The 16,952-nt window shown below is 38.9% G+C and overlaps 1 protein-coding gene and 1 long non-coding RNA gene across 2 annotated transcripts in view; both read right to left on the bottom strand.

The window, feature by feature from the left end:
- Positions 1-110, bottom strand: part of LOC136179733 (uncharacterized) — a 4,018-nt gene extending 3,908 nt beyond the window's left edge. Inside the window, exon 1 of the long non-coding RNA XR_010666714.1 lies at positions 1-110. This exon is cut by the window's left edge and continues 623 nt beyond it. This is a non-coding gene — a long non-coding RNA (uncharacterized lncRNA).
- Positions 111-1,922: 1,812 nt separating this feature from the next.
- On the bottom strand, positions 1,923-15,588 carry LOC110001896 (ubiquitin-conjugating enzyme E2 H). The gene is made up of 7 exons (XM_020657453.3): positions 15,230-15,588; positions 10,024-10,100; positions 9,864-9,938; positions 9,720-9,759; positions 8,725-8,777; positions 6,624-6,752; positions 1,923-4,311 (listed from the first exon to the last, which is right to left on the bottom strand). The coding sequence occupies exons 1-7, from the start codon at positions 15,280-15,282 to the stop codon at positions 4,187-4,189; spliced, it is 552 nt and encodes a 183-aa protein (XP_020513109.1). The 5' UTR covers positions 15,283-15,588; the 3' UTR covers positions 1,923-4,186.
- Positions 15,589-16,952: the final 1,364 nt, after the last annotated feature.

Genomic DNA, 16,952 nt, shown 5'->3' with positions numbered 1-16,952 from the left:
GCTGCATGGGACCACAAGTGTGTCTGAACCAAGGCCGACCTCAGCTCCTCTTTATACACGAGCCAACCAAAGGGTCCAGCAGAGCTCATTCACCTGCTGTCAGTGATTATTAGACAGATTGCAGGTGGAAAAAGAGGCATCATCCTTTCAGCTGATGTGAGAGAGGCAGGTTTGGGGTTACGGCTCTTTTCAAAGTTGACGCTGAAATCCACCCGTGCAGCCTTTTGTCCTCTCCATGCATTATGAAGGAGACGCAGCCGGCCTGCAGCGGCTCCTCATCCTCTCGCACAGCTGCTCGCGTTACTCTCTGAGAACTTTACGAATTAAAAAAAAAAAATGGCAGCATTGTTTTAATCCCTTAAGAAATTCATCATCAAAATGAATCTGACAAAGTGTCTCAAAACTCTAGTACTTAAAACTTCAAGCGTCTCCTCTGACATTAAAATTAAATATCTGCATTAAGAGCATCATGGGCAGAGATTTAAGTGTTTAAATGTTTGCTCTTTTTTCCTTTTTTTCTTAGATGGAGAACAGCCCAACATACAGTAAGTCATGCAAAGAAAATATATTTGGATTACTTCAATAGGCTGCCACTCTAATCTAGAAGCTATAGATTACATTTACACTTAAAACAATCACAATCAATGACTTTGGGGATACAGTCTTGCCGATATTAAAAAGCCTAATAATCTGTGTAACGCTTCCGCCCTGAAGCTAAATTAAAGTGAAACAAGAAACCGGAACGTGCCCATAAAGACGCTGCAGGGCCAAAACAATGAATATTTCATAAGATCATTATGAGCCACAGACGGCCTGTGTGCCTGCTGCACATACTCATACAGCTGCCTGCATATGTCCAATGTATATATGTTTTAGATCAATCCAAGAACGGAACAAGTTAGATTTTCAAATAATGCCGAAATAAAACTGTAAATAACTGGCAGCCAATTTCTACCAAATAAAAAAAGAAGGATGAAAAGTAAATCTAATAGTAGTCTAATGATTTAATAAAATTGGCCAACATTTTTTTCAAGTCAAACAAGTCAAAATAATGAATATAGGGAAGGAAGGGGAAAATGTTATCCTTTAAAATTCCTTCAGTAAAAAAAAAAAAGGGGTCCTGCACTTTAAAAAAAAAACACCTTTATTAGGTATGTCACTTTTTTAATCCCTGGCACGTGGACATAAAATAACCCCTTTACCTGCAGGCCTTAACTCACATTTGACTATAACTGCATTTACCTCTGCTTTATTTCCAAGGGATCATGTGATAGGCCTGCAGACAGTGTGATGAAGAAGGTCGGGGTTTCATATTGTTGAGACTCTGGAACTGAATAAAGATTAAGGTTTATCTTAATCTGTGTAGTTTAGTTGTATGAGCTGCTCCATGAGACTTCCGGTCTATGAAATAGAGATATGACGCCACCTGGTGGACAGAAGATGCATGTTGCAAAGAATATCTCCATTTTGCCCAGCAGAACTGGACATGTTTTATAAAGCTATCCGGGGCCCAAACATTTTTTTTTTCAACTTATTTTTTTATTTCAATTTTTGGCACAGAACAGAATAAAGAAATAGCATAAAATATCTTTTTTTTAAAAAAACAACTACCAAGAAAAAAAAGCAGAAAAACACACATACAAACACCCTGCCCTAGGTAAGGTTAAGATAAAGGTTTTTTTTTTTTTTTTATTGCATTAGCAACGTCATGGCTGGACTCCATCTCTTACTTAATTTGTGTTTTTGAAGCCTCACTGAGTGTGTTATTTGCTCCATTTCATATATGTCCCACAATTTCTGTATCCATAAAGTCATAGGCCCAAACACTTTATATTAAAAGTGTCACATAGTTGAATCCACCACAACATGTTGAGGAGATCAAACACAGCCTCTCACACACACACACACACAGTACCAACACAGTTTGTATATTTTTTGTTTATTTCTTTCTTCAAGTTACAAGGGAAGCACATTTATTTATTTTTTGCACTTTTAAAAAAATCAGGGTTATCTTGACTTCTATCCCACAGGGCTAAAAAGACCAAAAAATAAAAACAGTCAAACAAATTATAGCCATCTAATATATGTGTCTCAATACAATAATAATAATAATAATAATAAAAATACATTATACACTGATGATTTCAGATCAGGACAATTAACAAGGCTGGACAGTGGTTTGTTACTGAAATGACGATGTTAACTGTGACATCATGTAGTCCTAAGACCTACACCAACATAGATTTGGTTACCAAGGCTACGCTATATAATGACACGTTTTCATGCCATGTCAAAACTGTGACAAACTACATTTACCAACTCTCAAATTAAGAAAAAAAAAAACCTCTTGAAACACCTAATGGAAGAAGTATAAAGGGATTATAAAGGGATCTTTACTTCCATTTTCTATTAGAATGACTTTTTCAAAACAAGGAGACAAAGCCCATTTTGTTGGCAATTAAGTAAGGTAAGGTTTCCTCTCAGATATAACACAAACTTTATCTTCAAGATGCATCAGGCTTCACACCCGAGCTTCAACACAGAGCGGCACAACGTCATGAACTTTAGCAGTAAACTGTCACTGCTGCAGTAACACCTCCTCCATTACAGGCACACACACCTTTACAAAGGGCTAAACGGGACAAACGGAGAAGAAGAAACCTGAATTTAAGTTTGAATTACTTGAAGATGGACTTAAACTTAACTTCTTATTTAACCTCAGTGTAAACTTCTTATCTTTATATCCACACTGAGTAGGATTCCCCCGATGTTTTTATTTAAAAAAAAAAAAAGAAACTAGGCTCATAGATCGGTTAGAAATTGGTCCCGACATTTAGAAAACAGGCCATCAACAGCGTGACACAGTAGATGCAACCAGCGTCGAATGGCTTTTAAACAAAGAGCACTTTTTGTCTGCCAACATAAATTATTTTCTAAATGGACACGTTTGCATAAGAAGGGGGGGGGGGGGGGTGCAGTGGGGTCATGGGGTTGCCACATTTCTTTGGAGTATTTGATTCAACAAAGACAAAAAGATATTTTTCATTCTCCTCATTTTTTTTTTGTTTTACAAGACAGTTAGTCCGTAAAAACTAGCGAGTTATGTAAGGATAAAAAATCAAATGTTATGACAGGCGTACCAAACCTGCAAAATAAGAAAATAAAGTCACTATCCCTAAACAAAGTCAGAGACATGTTATAGTTCAACACAAACAATAGTCAGAGATCAGAAGTTCAATATTCAACTGAGATAACTGCTGGAAAAAAAACAAAAAACAATCCGGCCTCCTCCACATGTCTACACATTACCTACACAACTTCACTTCAGTGTCATGCCACAATATACAAAGATACACGGAGAATGACAACGACTTTCCTAGAACGGGGGGGGGGGAGGGGGGGGGGGGGGGGTTAAGAGGAGAAGAATGGTAAGGATTGTGAACCTTCTTTTTCTGGGCATCAGGGTTACAACACAAGTTATCTAAACACTCTGATTCTCTGTGGATTTCATGCACACACACACACACACACACTCAAGCTGAGATCATGGCGGATACACTAGTTGTTTAACAGTGTGTGTAGATGAGTCATCATGTTTTTTGCACAGAGGGTTAGTCCGGTCCAGCCTGTGCACCACGATGATCACATGATCGCACTGTGGCCTTCTGGGTCCTCAGAGAGGAAGTGATGATTGTAACAGCGGCTCCTCTGTGTCAAAAAAAATAATAATCTAACTTGAACTTCACACATTTTTTTGAATCAGTGTTGGTAATCATGCGGTCCTCTGCTGGCCTGGGGATGCAGGAAAATTGTGAAATGAAAATGGGAAGAGAAGGAGGTGTGGCTGGATGATCCAAATAGGAAAGTGAGTGTAAACAGCTTTGATTGGATGACAGTGTGAAAGCCATGATAAAAAACCTCTTCAGACCATGAAGAATGAATGACGCACTCCTTTCTGATCCAAACAGGCTTCTGTAGGAGGTGAAGAGGAGGGTGAAGGGCAGGTGGTCATGAACTCCTATCTAAGGGTTTTATATTCTGCAGATCCTCATGTAGAGATAAAAATCCTCATGTCGCTGTAAAAAATTGTCTTTTCATATGAATATAGTAGTGAGCTGCTCCTGCTCTTTGGGACATGATATAGTCTGTTGTGAGGTGAAAGGGGGCGTCGTCTCCCCCCCTTTCACTACAACTCCATGTCCTGAGCCTCATCCTCGGAAAAGTCCGACATGGAGCTCTCTGAAGAGGAGTCACCGCCTGCCAACTCCTGCTCCTTCAGAGCCTCCTCCGTGGCATACCTCTGGATGTACTCTGAACAAAGAAGAACATAAGAATCCAATATGACGTCAGCATCTTCACTGCATCCAACAACAGGATAGTTTCAGGTGCAACAATCATGAGAGCACAACTCGTCTGAACACCTGTCGTCACATTTGTCAAAAATCTTAACCACATTTAAAATACGTTTGACATGAGGTGTGGAAATCAAGATTTTCTAGAATGAAATTGAGAATTTCTCTTTAAGTTGCTCTGCCTCATCTGTACTTCTGCTGTAACTTTAAAGGCTTTATATGCGATTTTTTGATCCAGCAGATGTCGCCCTTGAGCTCCAGCATGAAACCAAAACAACTCGCGCTGCATTGTTGTGTTAGCATGCTAATGCTAGCGATCTTTATTCTGCTGGTATCTTCACACTGCATGTAAATTTACCTGAAATGAGCGTGATCTAGAAACACAGTTAATCAGTGAGTACAGTATGTTATTCTTCTTTTCTCTAGTCCCTCAATTAAACAACTTTTATACACGAGGGGAGGAGTCAGCCGGCCGTCCTGGCGATGTAAACAAACTGAAGATAGGACTCTGAAAACTCTGAAAACATCACAGACAGTGGGACTCGGGTGTTACACCCATTGTAGACAGTCATGACTCACAGAGTTATTTTCAGAGGAGATACTGGATTTATATTATATTTAAGTGTGAAACATCACATATAAAGACTTTAAAGCTTGCTTGACATTCAGAGTGTTTTGGTTGAATTTTATTCATAAAACTAAAGCAAAACTTAGAAGTAGTCAGAAGAAAAAAAACAGATTTAGATCGTGTTAGGTGTGAAAAACATCATCTATCGATCCATCCATTTTCCTTCCCATGTGTGAGTGTTGTAAGTCAACACAGACTTCCCTCTCCAGCAACATTTTCCTTGTTTAAAAAGTGTGATTGCATCAACTCCAATCAAATTTTAAATTGGTCCCAAAAATAAATAAATGTGGAGAAAAGAAGCATCTCAAATAATTGACACGGAAAAGCAGGTGTGATATTTGAAAAATGCTTATCGCTCAAAAATCTTCAATAAATTACGATAATCTCAGATAAGTGTGGAGAGAAGAGGGTTGAAACTTTGTCACGGTTTTCATTGTTTTTGGTTTGATGTGCCCTAATCATATCACACTGGATGGAAAAGGAAATATAATCACAACATTGTTTTGTAGATTCACGACAACAATGTGAGCACCGTTCACATGTTTGAACACCATTCACATGTTTGAACACCGTTCACATGTTTGAACACCATTCACATGTTTCAACACCGTTCACATGTTTCAACACCGTTCACATGTTTGAACACCGTTCACATGTTTGAACACCATTCACACGTTTGAACACCATTCACACGTTTCAACACCATTCACACGTTTGAACACCATTCACACGTTTCAACACCATTCACACGTTTGAACACCATTCACACGTTTGAACACCATTCACACGTTTCAACACCATTCACATGTTTCAACACCATTCACATGTTTGAACACCATTCACATGTTTCAACACCATTCACACGTTTGAACACCATTCACATGTTTGAACACCATTCACACGTTACAACACCATTCACACGTTTCAACACCATTCACATGTTTCAACACCATTCACATGTTTCAACACCATTCACACGTTTGAACACCATTCACATGTTACAACACCATTCACATGTTTGAACACCATTCACATGTTACAACACCATTCACATGTTTCAACACCATTCACATGTTTCAAGACCATTCACATGTTTCAACACCATTCACACGTTTGAACACCATTCACACGTTTCAACACCATTCACATGTTTCAACACCATTCACACGTTTGAACACCATTCACATGTTTCAACACCATTCACATGTTTCAACACCATTCACACGTTTGAACACCATTCACACGTTTGAACACCATTCACATGTTTCAACACCATTCACATGTTCAAAGCTCCAGAAATGTGAGAATTGTGCTGGACTCCAGATTTTTTGTTGTTTTAACCAAGAATAGTCCTCACTGATTTATATATCTCAATTCAAAAAGTGTAATGCATCTTTTCTTTTTATAAATATAACCTACTTCTGTTCATAGTGACATGCACAGTTTTTATGTTCTCTGACTCATCATGTGACAGATAATGGATCTAAACTCCATAACTGTTATTTGATGGACAGAACATGTGTGCTGAATCCTTGTAGCTTAATGAACCCCTCACACAATTTCATTTCTGGATCTTTCCTATCACCGAGAGACAGATGTATGATGTCGTTTTGAACTTCAACACTTCAGTTTGGTTTTTATACCTTTGATCTTGTGTTTGTAGTCCTCCGGTCTGTGCAGGTACATCGCCGCCGCGTCTCCATTCAGAGGGTCGATGGGGTTGGGGTAGGCGAGCAGCTGGGGGAGGAACGACTCGAAGATGTTGGTGAGGTCTGGTGGACGTGGAGAGACCGATTAGTCAGTACAGAGAACAGCAAAAGTTACAGAGCAATACAAGACCAAGATGTAAGATAAGCTCTCAAAACAGCTACACACAAAATAAAGCCGCCGTAATGCTATGCGCTGTATATCCCTAAAATTGGATATCTGACAAGTTCTTCTCTCATCATCAACAACACGACTTACAGGCCACATCATGATTAGTGATCACAGCTCAGCCTATAATCAGGTGCAAATGACAGAGTGAGGACAAAGTGCAGAATTAATCATGACATTTTTACTTTGATTACTCTCTAAAAAGATGATTGTCTCAGGGCTTTCAGAAGATTTGACGACATGTGTTTTCTTTTAGTGAATCTGAACTGACATGCGATAGCAGATAAGTCCGATCTCTCTCCTCCATCCATCTCAACTCAAACTCATTTGTTTAATTCGATTTTTTCTCCAGGAATAGACGTCGAGAAAAGAGACACAGAAAATGATTTCTCTTCAACATTCTGATGCTAATGTTAATGTTTGGAGTAACACATTAACAAATGCTAACACTATGTCAAACGAGGTTACTGCCTGTATTCTGTGGAGTGTGTTAATCACCCTGCTCATCACTCTGTTGTCACACACCGCCCCCACAAAACACACACACAAAATACTTATCAGGGTGTTCTTACAGGACACAACACATGACCAAAAATAAACAAAGATATTGAAAAAACAAGCTGAACAATAAATAAACAGAGTTATCTCTAAACTATCTCGAACAAGTGAAGTCAGAAAGGTCTACCACCTGAAAGAAACAGTGATGTAACTTTGAATAACAACCAATATGAGTCCAAACAACTTAGCAGTGTAAGCATCTATCAGCCGTTATTACTTAGCGGTAATTAAACCTAAATCACGGCACTATTGATGGTCATTTCAAAAACCGAAGGTAAGGACAAACATAAAGAACAGGTGTATTTCAGTAAAAGGGGTTAACTTGTGGAGTACTTCTGCCATAGAATTAAGAATGTGTCGTTCACCTTCCAGATTTACATTTTTGTTTAAAAGAAATGGTGTTTAATAAATATAAAAGGTCGGTTTGATTATTTTTTGTGAGTGTGACTTCTGTTTAGTTTTTTGTTTGTTTCATTTGTTTTGTTTTGAAAGAGATTCTTGGAACAAATTTTTGTTCTGATATGATTTTGTTTTTTTTGTAACCAAACTAGTCGTGTCTTAAATAATAAGATTTGTAACAAGGGTAGGTGTAATAAGATAAAGCTTCAGCCTCACACCTTTTCAGTCAAAATGTTTTTTCTTGTGACTGAAATAAATGATTACTACTACTACATTTCAATCACTCTTTCAGTCTTGAAAAACATAACAATAAGTGAGAAACCCCCCAGGTGAGCTTGATCCCCTGTCTGTCCCTTAGCTTGTGGATGTTCTGACCTATCAGGGTTCAATGCAGACTTTCAGAACAGAGAGTAGCGGTCACTTGAAGTGTAAGCCCATCAAAACTGAGAAGCTTTAAACCAGGGGTCTCCAACAGGTAGCTCAGGAGCTACCAGTAGCTCTATATGTCGGTCGCCTATAGGTTGACCAATTGTGTTAAAAATATATACATATATCTGATGACAGGAAATGCACCTCTTCCTGCTATCCATATATTTGGCCCATAAAAACAAATGTAAAGTAGAAATGTTTTTTGGACCTTTAAGATTAAAATGTAAGATTATTGATAAGCATTGGCTTTTTGCAATTTCACACAGTGTACAAACAGCAGCTTTATCAGCTAATGTGTGCTGTGTAAATAAATACAAGAGATTTGATGCAAGTAGCTCTCAGCTTAAGAAAGGTTGGAGACTCCTGCTCTAAACTGATGAATGATCAGCTGTTGCTTTGTGAGTGTTTTTTTACTGTCAGTCACTTTATTCAGTGAAACTACTTAAAAGCTGTGACGATGAGAGAGTGGTGGTCGTGACCTACCGTAGAGCGCCGTCCACGTCTGGTTGATGACATCTAAACACACAGTTCCTGACCTGCAACAGAAAAAAACACTTTTGAGTGACGATATGACGATCGAGTAAAGCAGGATGCAGGAGTGTGCTCAGCGACCTGACGATGAAAGAAACATCGGCTTTTCCCTCTACCCTATGAATCGATTCAAACATGCTAAACATCAGAATCTGCTCCTGGCAAAGCAAGCTTTAAAGCCCGGCTCACTCTGCAGGATCATCGGGCCGATTTGAGCTCCGATTCATCCCGACAATCTCAGGGTCTCTCCCGACTCGAGGCTGCTCGGACCCGATTATCTGCTCAGATTATCTCGTAGAGTGAGCGGTCCAAAGATCCAATCTTAACGTCCCCGATCTGCCCGGCGATCGTCGGGGACGCCCCTGATTTATTTCAAACGTGTTTAATATTTAGAATTTAAAATCTTAACGATTACGTCGTGAAAGGGTCCGGCAGAAGTTGTGTGTGACTACAATATAATCACGAGAGACAAGGGAGGACTGTAGTCATGGCGACCAGCGGCAGGACGCAACCCGGTACAGATCATCAGTGCAGCACTTTTCTGAAACTTGTCTCCATATATCTACGATTGTATCAACTTTTCTATATCCTACAACAACTTCCACTTCCTTGTTTTTTTCAAATTAAACTTTATTAAGAATTGTCAACGCTCCGTCCCGATTTCACTCGTACAGTGTGAGCTCTCCGGCCGTGCCCGACAATCGGCTCGTACAGTGTGAGCACGTCAATCTCAAGGTCTGGTCGGGCGTCGTAAACGATTTTACTCGTACAGCGTGAGCTGACATGACACCCCGACTTTTATACAATCGGGGAAAATCGCACCGTGTGAGCCAGACTTTAGATTTCTCTTTTTACTGTTGTGTTAAAAGATTGATTTACAGTTTTCCATGTTCCTGATTAAATGTGAATATATGAACTGATATCTGCAACACTGACGGATTACTTACGCTTCGTCGATGTTGGGATGAAAGATTTTATTCATGAACCCTGGTAAGACAACAAGAAGAAGAAGAAATTAGGTGTGATCCATTTCATTGTATGTTTGAATCTGAAGATTTGAGATCTTTGTCTGAAACAGAAGTATAACATACCTATAGACGGGGATTTAAAGGGATATTTATCTGGTAGGTCTACTCGGACCTTCCACACGCCTCCTTCATATGCCGCTGCATAGAAAAGACCAGTCAGTACACACTATCACACACACTCTGAACCAGGAGCAGAATAAATGTGAGAATCAGTGGCTCTTACATCCCGGTGGTCCGTGGAACTTCACCACAAACTCATTAAGTCCGCTGAGGATGGTGACCTCGTGTTTGCTCTCGATGCTGACGGCTGGTTAAGGAAAAAATGGACTCCCAAATGCAACAGCAACACAAGAGGCAGAAAATTCAAAGGACACAACACGAGTGTGTTTAACAAACATGTTTGAACTTGAAATCTTTGTGAACTTGTGTCTGGACAAAGACAGGTTCAATAACATGAGATCAATAATGTGGTGTCAGAAATACCCAGACAACAGGTCTTAACCTCTAACACGGCACAGGACAACAACTTCAAGGTCAATCTTACAGTGGAAAAGAGAAAAAACACTACACTGCTGAAGGTATGAACCATCACATCTATCATCATCATCAACCTTTATTTAAGTTCTCAGATCATTGAGGGCGACCCTCATTTACAATGATGCCGAGAAAACATACATAAATGATAAACAACGAGAAATGAGATAGAGCTACTACAGAAAATAAAATCAATAAAAGAGGAATAAGAACAACAAAACATAAACACTAAAATGTAAAAGCTTGAAATGACTACAGTGATAAGTCAGTAATTAAAATCAAATAAAACAGTTACAGTCAGGTGGGCGGTTAAAAATAATATTTCTAAAGTGTCCATAAGGGTTAAAAGCGCTCAAGTTCAGGTCCTGTTGTAAAATATTCCAGGAGTTTGCAGCACTAAAATACTAAACGCAGTTTTCCCCAGGTCAGTCCTGGCACCAGGAACCTGGAGAAGCGTCTGTCTGTCTGTCTGTCTGTCTGTCTGTGTCTCTCTCTCTATCTCTCTCCCCCTGTCTCTCTCTCTCTCTCTCTCTCTCTCTCTCTCTAGCGGGTTAAAAATGGAGCAGGGTTCAGATGTAACAAGGAGGTGATATATGATGGAAGCTTTCCAGTAAGTGAATACCTGACTGTATACTTTAGTGAATACACATTAGCTTTAATCTCCACTCATTTTAATAATCACGTTTTGACTTCTTTCTAAAGGCTCTTGGTGATTTAAAAATGGCCTTTGTTAGGGAGTACTCATTGCTGATGTCATTACAGGTTGTTTAAGGCTACAACAGTTCACCTCAGTTAGCCTTACACGCACCTTGTTTAGCTGGGACCAGGAAGAGTGATGCCCTGGATTTACTTTGACAGAAAAGTCAACGATAACGTGCAGTGCAAGCTATTTGGCATTAGACTCGCTTATCAAAGAATGACTAGTTTGATGCTTAACCACACGTTCTTGAATACTGAACTGACTGACACTGCTCATCCTCTTAGCCTATTTTCTGAATGCTAACTGTAAAAGAAATATTAAAAACATGACATCTCCATCTTTTTAACTCAGCCCCTGAACCATTCTGCGCTTAGATTCATTACCGGTGATAGCTACATGACTCACCACTGCATTCTTCATAATAAAGTTGGTTGGCCCTCCCTCACTGAGAGACGCAATAACCACTGACATCTTTTGATCCATAAAGCCCTTACTGGAAAGCTTCCATCATATATCACCTCCTTGTTACATCTGAACCCTGCTCCATTTTTAACCGAGAGAGAGAGAGAGAGAGAGAGAGAGAGAGAGAGAGAGAGGCTGCTTCTCCAGGTTCCTCATGCCAGGACTGACCTGGGGAAAACTGATTTTAGTGTTAGAGCTGCAAACTCCTGGAATATTTTACAACAGGACCTGAACTTGAGCACTTTTATCCCTTATGGACACTTCAGAAATATTATTTTTAACCATCCAATACCTGACTATAACTGTTTTATTTGATTTTAATTACTGACTTATCACTGTAGTATATTTTAGGGAAAATATTTTATTGTTCTTGCTCTTTGTTGCTCTTTTATTGATTTTATTTTATGCAGTGGCTCTATCTCATTTCTCGTTGTTTATCATTTGTGTATGTTTTCTCGGCATCGTTGTAAATGAGGGTCGCCCTCAATGATCTCTCTGAGAACTTAAATAAAGGTTGATGATGAACTGCTGAACTCCAACCTGAGCCAGTAAGCGTTTCAAACTCTGGGAGCTTTTTTTTATACAACAACAGAAAAGAGATTTATTGAGATTTACTGCTTTAAGTAGCACTCACACTTCTTATTTCTCCCTTATCTTGTTTTTTCGTGCATTTTTTGTTTGATTATGTGTTTTTTTTTCCCTGGAATAATTGAGTCGTTTCTTTAAGGTATTGCTGTTTGTTAGTAATTTGACTGCTTGGTTTTTAATCACACAGACTTTGCACTTATCTAATTCTCATGTTTGTTAGTTTTTAATGTATTTTATAGCGATTCAGACTTCTCCCCTTGTACGAAAGGTGTTATATAAATTAGGATTAATCATTATTGAACTGCACATCAAAAGTACAGTTGCTGCTGTTCTCAGATGTAAATTATCTGTTTTGCAAGTAGTTTCCGCTGAAGAGGGAAGGATGTGTCATAATCACAGCTGTGATGACAGCAGCAAGGTCGAGCCCATGCATCAACAACTGTGTGAGTCTTTCCACAATGACGGCCTGAGAACACACACACACACACACACACACACACACACACACACACACACACACACACACACACACACACACACACACACACACACACACACACACACACACACACACACACACACACACACACACACACACACACACACACACACACACACACACACACACACACACACACACACACACACACACACACACACACACACACACACAAACCACACAAGGAGCTGTCACACTGTGTTTCATCATGCTGTTTTAAATCCTCCTGTCACCTCTATCCACACAATCCAGACAAGGTAACGTACACATGCTGATTTAGCCTAACGGCTGGAGCACAAATAACTGCACTACATAGCTTGATTACATAACCGTCGGTGTGTAACAGAAGTGAAAACTTTACAAACTACAGAACAAGAAGACAGAGTGGCTCTCAAGGGATCTGAGACTGTGAGGTCCTATAAATAAAATACCATACAGGCTTGGGCAGTTAGAATGTGCATCATCTATCCTTTATGCATTCTCAAGGGGGAATACAAAGAAACCTAAGCACACACCCACTCAGGAGAAATGTAACTCCACAAGGGACAAGCTTCATTTTGACAAAAGTCCCCAGAGCACAATGACTGATTAGCACTATCTCCCCATTTTACAACTGATTTTTTAAGCCTAGTTCTTGTGCCACTTGTTTTTAAAGCTACTATATGAAGTAAAGCCTCTCTTATTGAACAGTGATGATACACTCAGGACTGCTGACACAAAATCCACAACAGCAACAACTAATGGATCCTGAAGTGCTTTTTTTTCCCGAATTGCTCCCACTATTTGTGCACTCTGATCCTGGAACATCTGAATTTATGGTGTCATGTAAGCCCATGCAGGCCGGACATATGAATGTATGTATGACACAATAAGAAAACTTAAAACTAAACTATCTATTCTCACCGATATTTTATAATTATATCAAGGAAATAAAATAACAATAAAAGAATGAAAGATAAGTTAACTTACTTTGTATTGTTCTTTTGTTTGCATCAGTCAGACACTTTTTTTTAATGCCCATGATTCTGCTTGAGCTCCAAATTTAACTAATGAACTATCATCCTTTAAATGTTCAAACGCACTCAAATCTACCTAGAATAACAGGTCACCTAGGCATCATTAAATCTGCCTGCATGTGAGCATGTTGCACATAGCATATCTATATTTCCTTGTTTGCAAAATGTTATTAAACATGTAGATCTATACAATATCTAAAAAAAAAATATCAAACTTTACAACATCAGGTCTCATCTGGATTATCCTGCTGTCCCTTTTCAAACACAAATAGCAAAATGTTAATACAAAAAAAGAGACTAAAGCAGTAATCTCTGTGTATGCTGATGAGAATAACGTTTTTATCCCATAATCTGATTATATTTGAATAACTTTGTTTTAAAATGTTCAAGTGGCAAGAGCCCAAGGTTTTCTTTGAAAATGAAAAGGGTAAATCTTATCTCGGCCACATGTTGCTTGATAATGGCTGCTGATGGGACTTCCCACTTAATCAACTAACAGCACTACAACTTGATGTGTGAACGTTAAAGACGCTGGGTCTGTTCGTGTTTAAACTTCATGAAACTTCAACACACAGAGTGTAAACATTCAGGGTTCAACCACTCCGCCTCACAATAGTTCCTAGTGAAATGTCCCTGGCCTGCACGGGATGTTCCCAGCCCCCGTTCCCCTCATCTGCCCCGTAATGCTCGCTTGTTGTTCCTCGATCAGCTGTGCGCGAAGCCCCGCCCTCTACCATATTCCGGATGGTAACAGGCTGACCAATCAGAGAGCAGTATCTAGCTGCAGGACAAAAACAAAACAATTCAGCTCACGCTGTCACAAATCCTTTCATGCAAACTCCTGCAGAAAAAACCGCTGTTAATAAACACAAAAAACACATTATAGAACTATTTACTGAAATAAATCTACAACTAGATGAAGCATCGGGTGTCATTATATCATAATAAGAGATTGATGTTATTTCGAAATATATAAATAAATATGAAAAAGCCAATACATCTAATCGCTGTTTGTTCCTTTTAAGCATTGATCGACTGTTTTTAAAATATATATTTCTGTATAATTTGATGAATAAACACAATAAACCCTGACTTAACTGTTTTATTTACCATAAATGTGTAATATTTTTTTGTATACCATTAAAAACCATCGTGTCCACTATTCCCCTCCACTAATAAATGCATTTATTTAACTGTCGACGACACTAAGTGTTTAAATGAGAGTGTCCCCCTGCAGAGAGGCAGCACACACTGAGGTTACTTCGACGTTAATGTCACTAATTCATGAAAAAATCAACTTCTCTTTCCACAGAAGGATTTTCAAAACGTTAAGAAGTCTTTAACAATCCTTTACATTGTGTTGTCAGTTGGATGGGACTGCATTTTAACTCTTTAACAGACCAACTTTATCACCCCCCCCCCCCCTCCACCACCCCCACCCCCCCTAAGCTAATGCTAACCCCACACTGTACACAAACACATGCTAACACTGAGTTTCCAGATTCCGCTGCTAACTCTCCGTTTGATAAACAACACGAAGCGAGCTAACGCAGGCTAAGCAGACTAAAACAACGCTTCCTCTTGGTGGTTCACTCTTGCTGTAGTGTAGATGGTCTGAATAAAAGGATACAGTTTCACCACGTCGGTATCCATTCGCCTCTTGCCCGGACTTGGAGACGACATTTTTCTGTGTTATTCCTTCCAGAAGTGATCTAAAAAATACTGCGGCGACCGAGGCTACCTTCCACCTTTTCCAGCTACAAGCTCAGTGGACTTGTATCAACAACAACAGGCTTTCCACGGCGTCCATAAACAAGCTGTTAGCTGAAACATCGCCCTTCAGTGTGTTTTCTCTCTCGGACCAGCTCAGTCCTGTCCTGAAGACTCTGCTGCTGCAAGTGACATCAACCTCCAGCGACCATACTGAGCAGAGGAGGGCCCCGGGTGTAGAAATACAACCGGCAGAACACACACCTCCGTTCATTTGTCGTATTTGGCGGTAGATAAAAAAAAAAAACCGTGTGATTACCATTCCTACATGGTTTAAAGTCTATATTTTAATTATAATGTCACTCGTGGAAAATGTATCTGCGAGGCTGGTTTAGTGTATGCTCAAATTAACTTGCGTGCAACTCTATTATGACTATATCTATGCCCAAAATCAGTTAGAGGCTAAAAAAAAGTAATGGGGCAGAAGTTGTTTGCTCTTAATCCTTTATCTGAGTTTAAATATGAATTGTTGATTAGTTACTGAAGCCTTTAATCTCACACATCATCTTGGTTAATATTCATTGGTGAAAAAAATAAGTTGTCCTATATATAGTCTACAAGGGTGCAAGATAGAATAGAATAGAATAGAATAGAATTACTTTATTGATCCCAAACTGGGAAATTGTGGTGTTACAGCAGCAGGTTATCCAAACACACAATATGAGCAAAAAACACAATATTAGCAAATTTAAACACAATATAATATTAAATACAAAGTAAATAAGCATTAAAAATATCAAAATTAAGAATGGGAATATATACAACCAGGATTTAACTTAGCATTACTAGTCTTAAATATGAAAGATTAAATGTAAATGTGCAAAAACAGAGTTGTAAATGGACAGTATTGACATAAGTTAAAGTGCATGAGTGTAGACATGTTATCAGCAGAAACTATTCAATATAACGGCGAGTAGACAGACAAATGAAGTGAACTTGAGTGCAGGGATAATTTGTAAATTTAACATGTGCAGAACAGATTACAGTAAGGTGAGACAGATATAGCAACATTTGCCTGGTTATTAAGCTAGCTTGAATAAATAATGGATTCTGATTCAATTGGGTTTATCGGTGCAGTGTATAATGTTCACACAAAAACTGCTTCTAAGAGATGTTTTCATTTCTATTTTAGGATAATGTAGTTTGTTTTGCTCTTTGGTTGAACTGTATTTTACAGAACTTCTGCTTCTATAAGTTTCCCATCATGGAATATCTGGACCTAATTTTAAAACACTCTTACAAGTAAAGAAGTGGGAAAAAACGAATACAAAAAAAAACCCAACTTCCCCCATTCTGCTTCTTTCAATCCCAACACGCATCATGATCATATGTTGCACAGCTCAAGAGTGAAAACAGATTTTCTGTGTTGAAATCTTTTAAGCTGCAGGTGTTTACTTGATGTTGCCACGCTGTTTGTAACCATAATTAGGACATTTATTGTGTGTTTTAAAAAAAAAGACAGATCCTGTTTTGTGTACAAGTGTCTTGTATCATATATTGTACAAACTGTTTACGCTTTTGAGGTAAATGTGATTTATTCCTGACTGAATTTATGGAAAGACGCTGACTTGACATAATAGTCT

The sequence above is a fragment of the Labrus bergylta genome, chromosome 7, assembly GCF_963930695.1.
Source record: "Labrus bergylta chromosome 7, fLabBer1.1, whole genome shotgun sequence".
NCBI lineage: Eukaryota > Metazoa > Chordata > Actinopteri > Labriformes > Labridae > Labrus > Labrus bergylta.
Note: the sequence above shows the minus strand (reverse complement) of the source record. Positions and strands in the feature narration are given on the sequence as shown.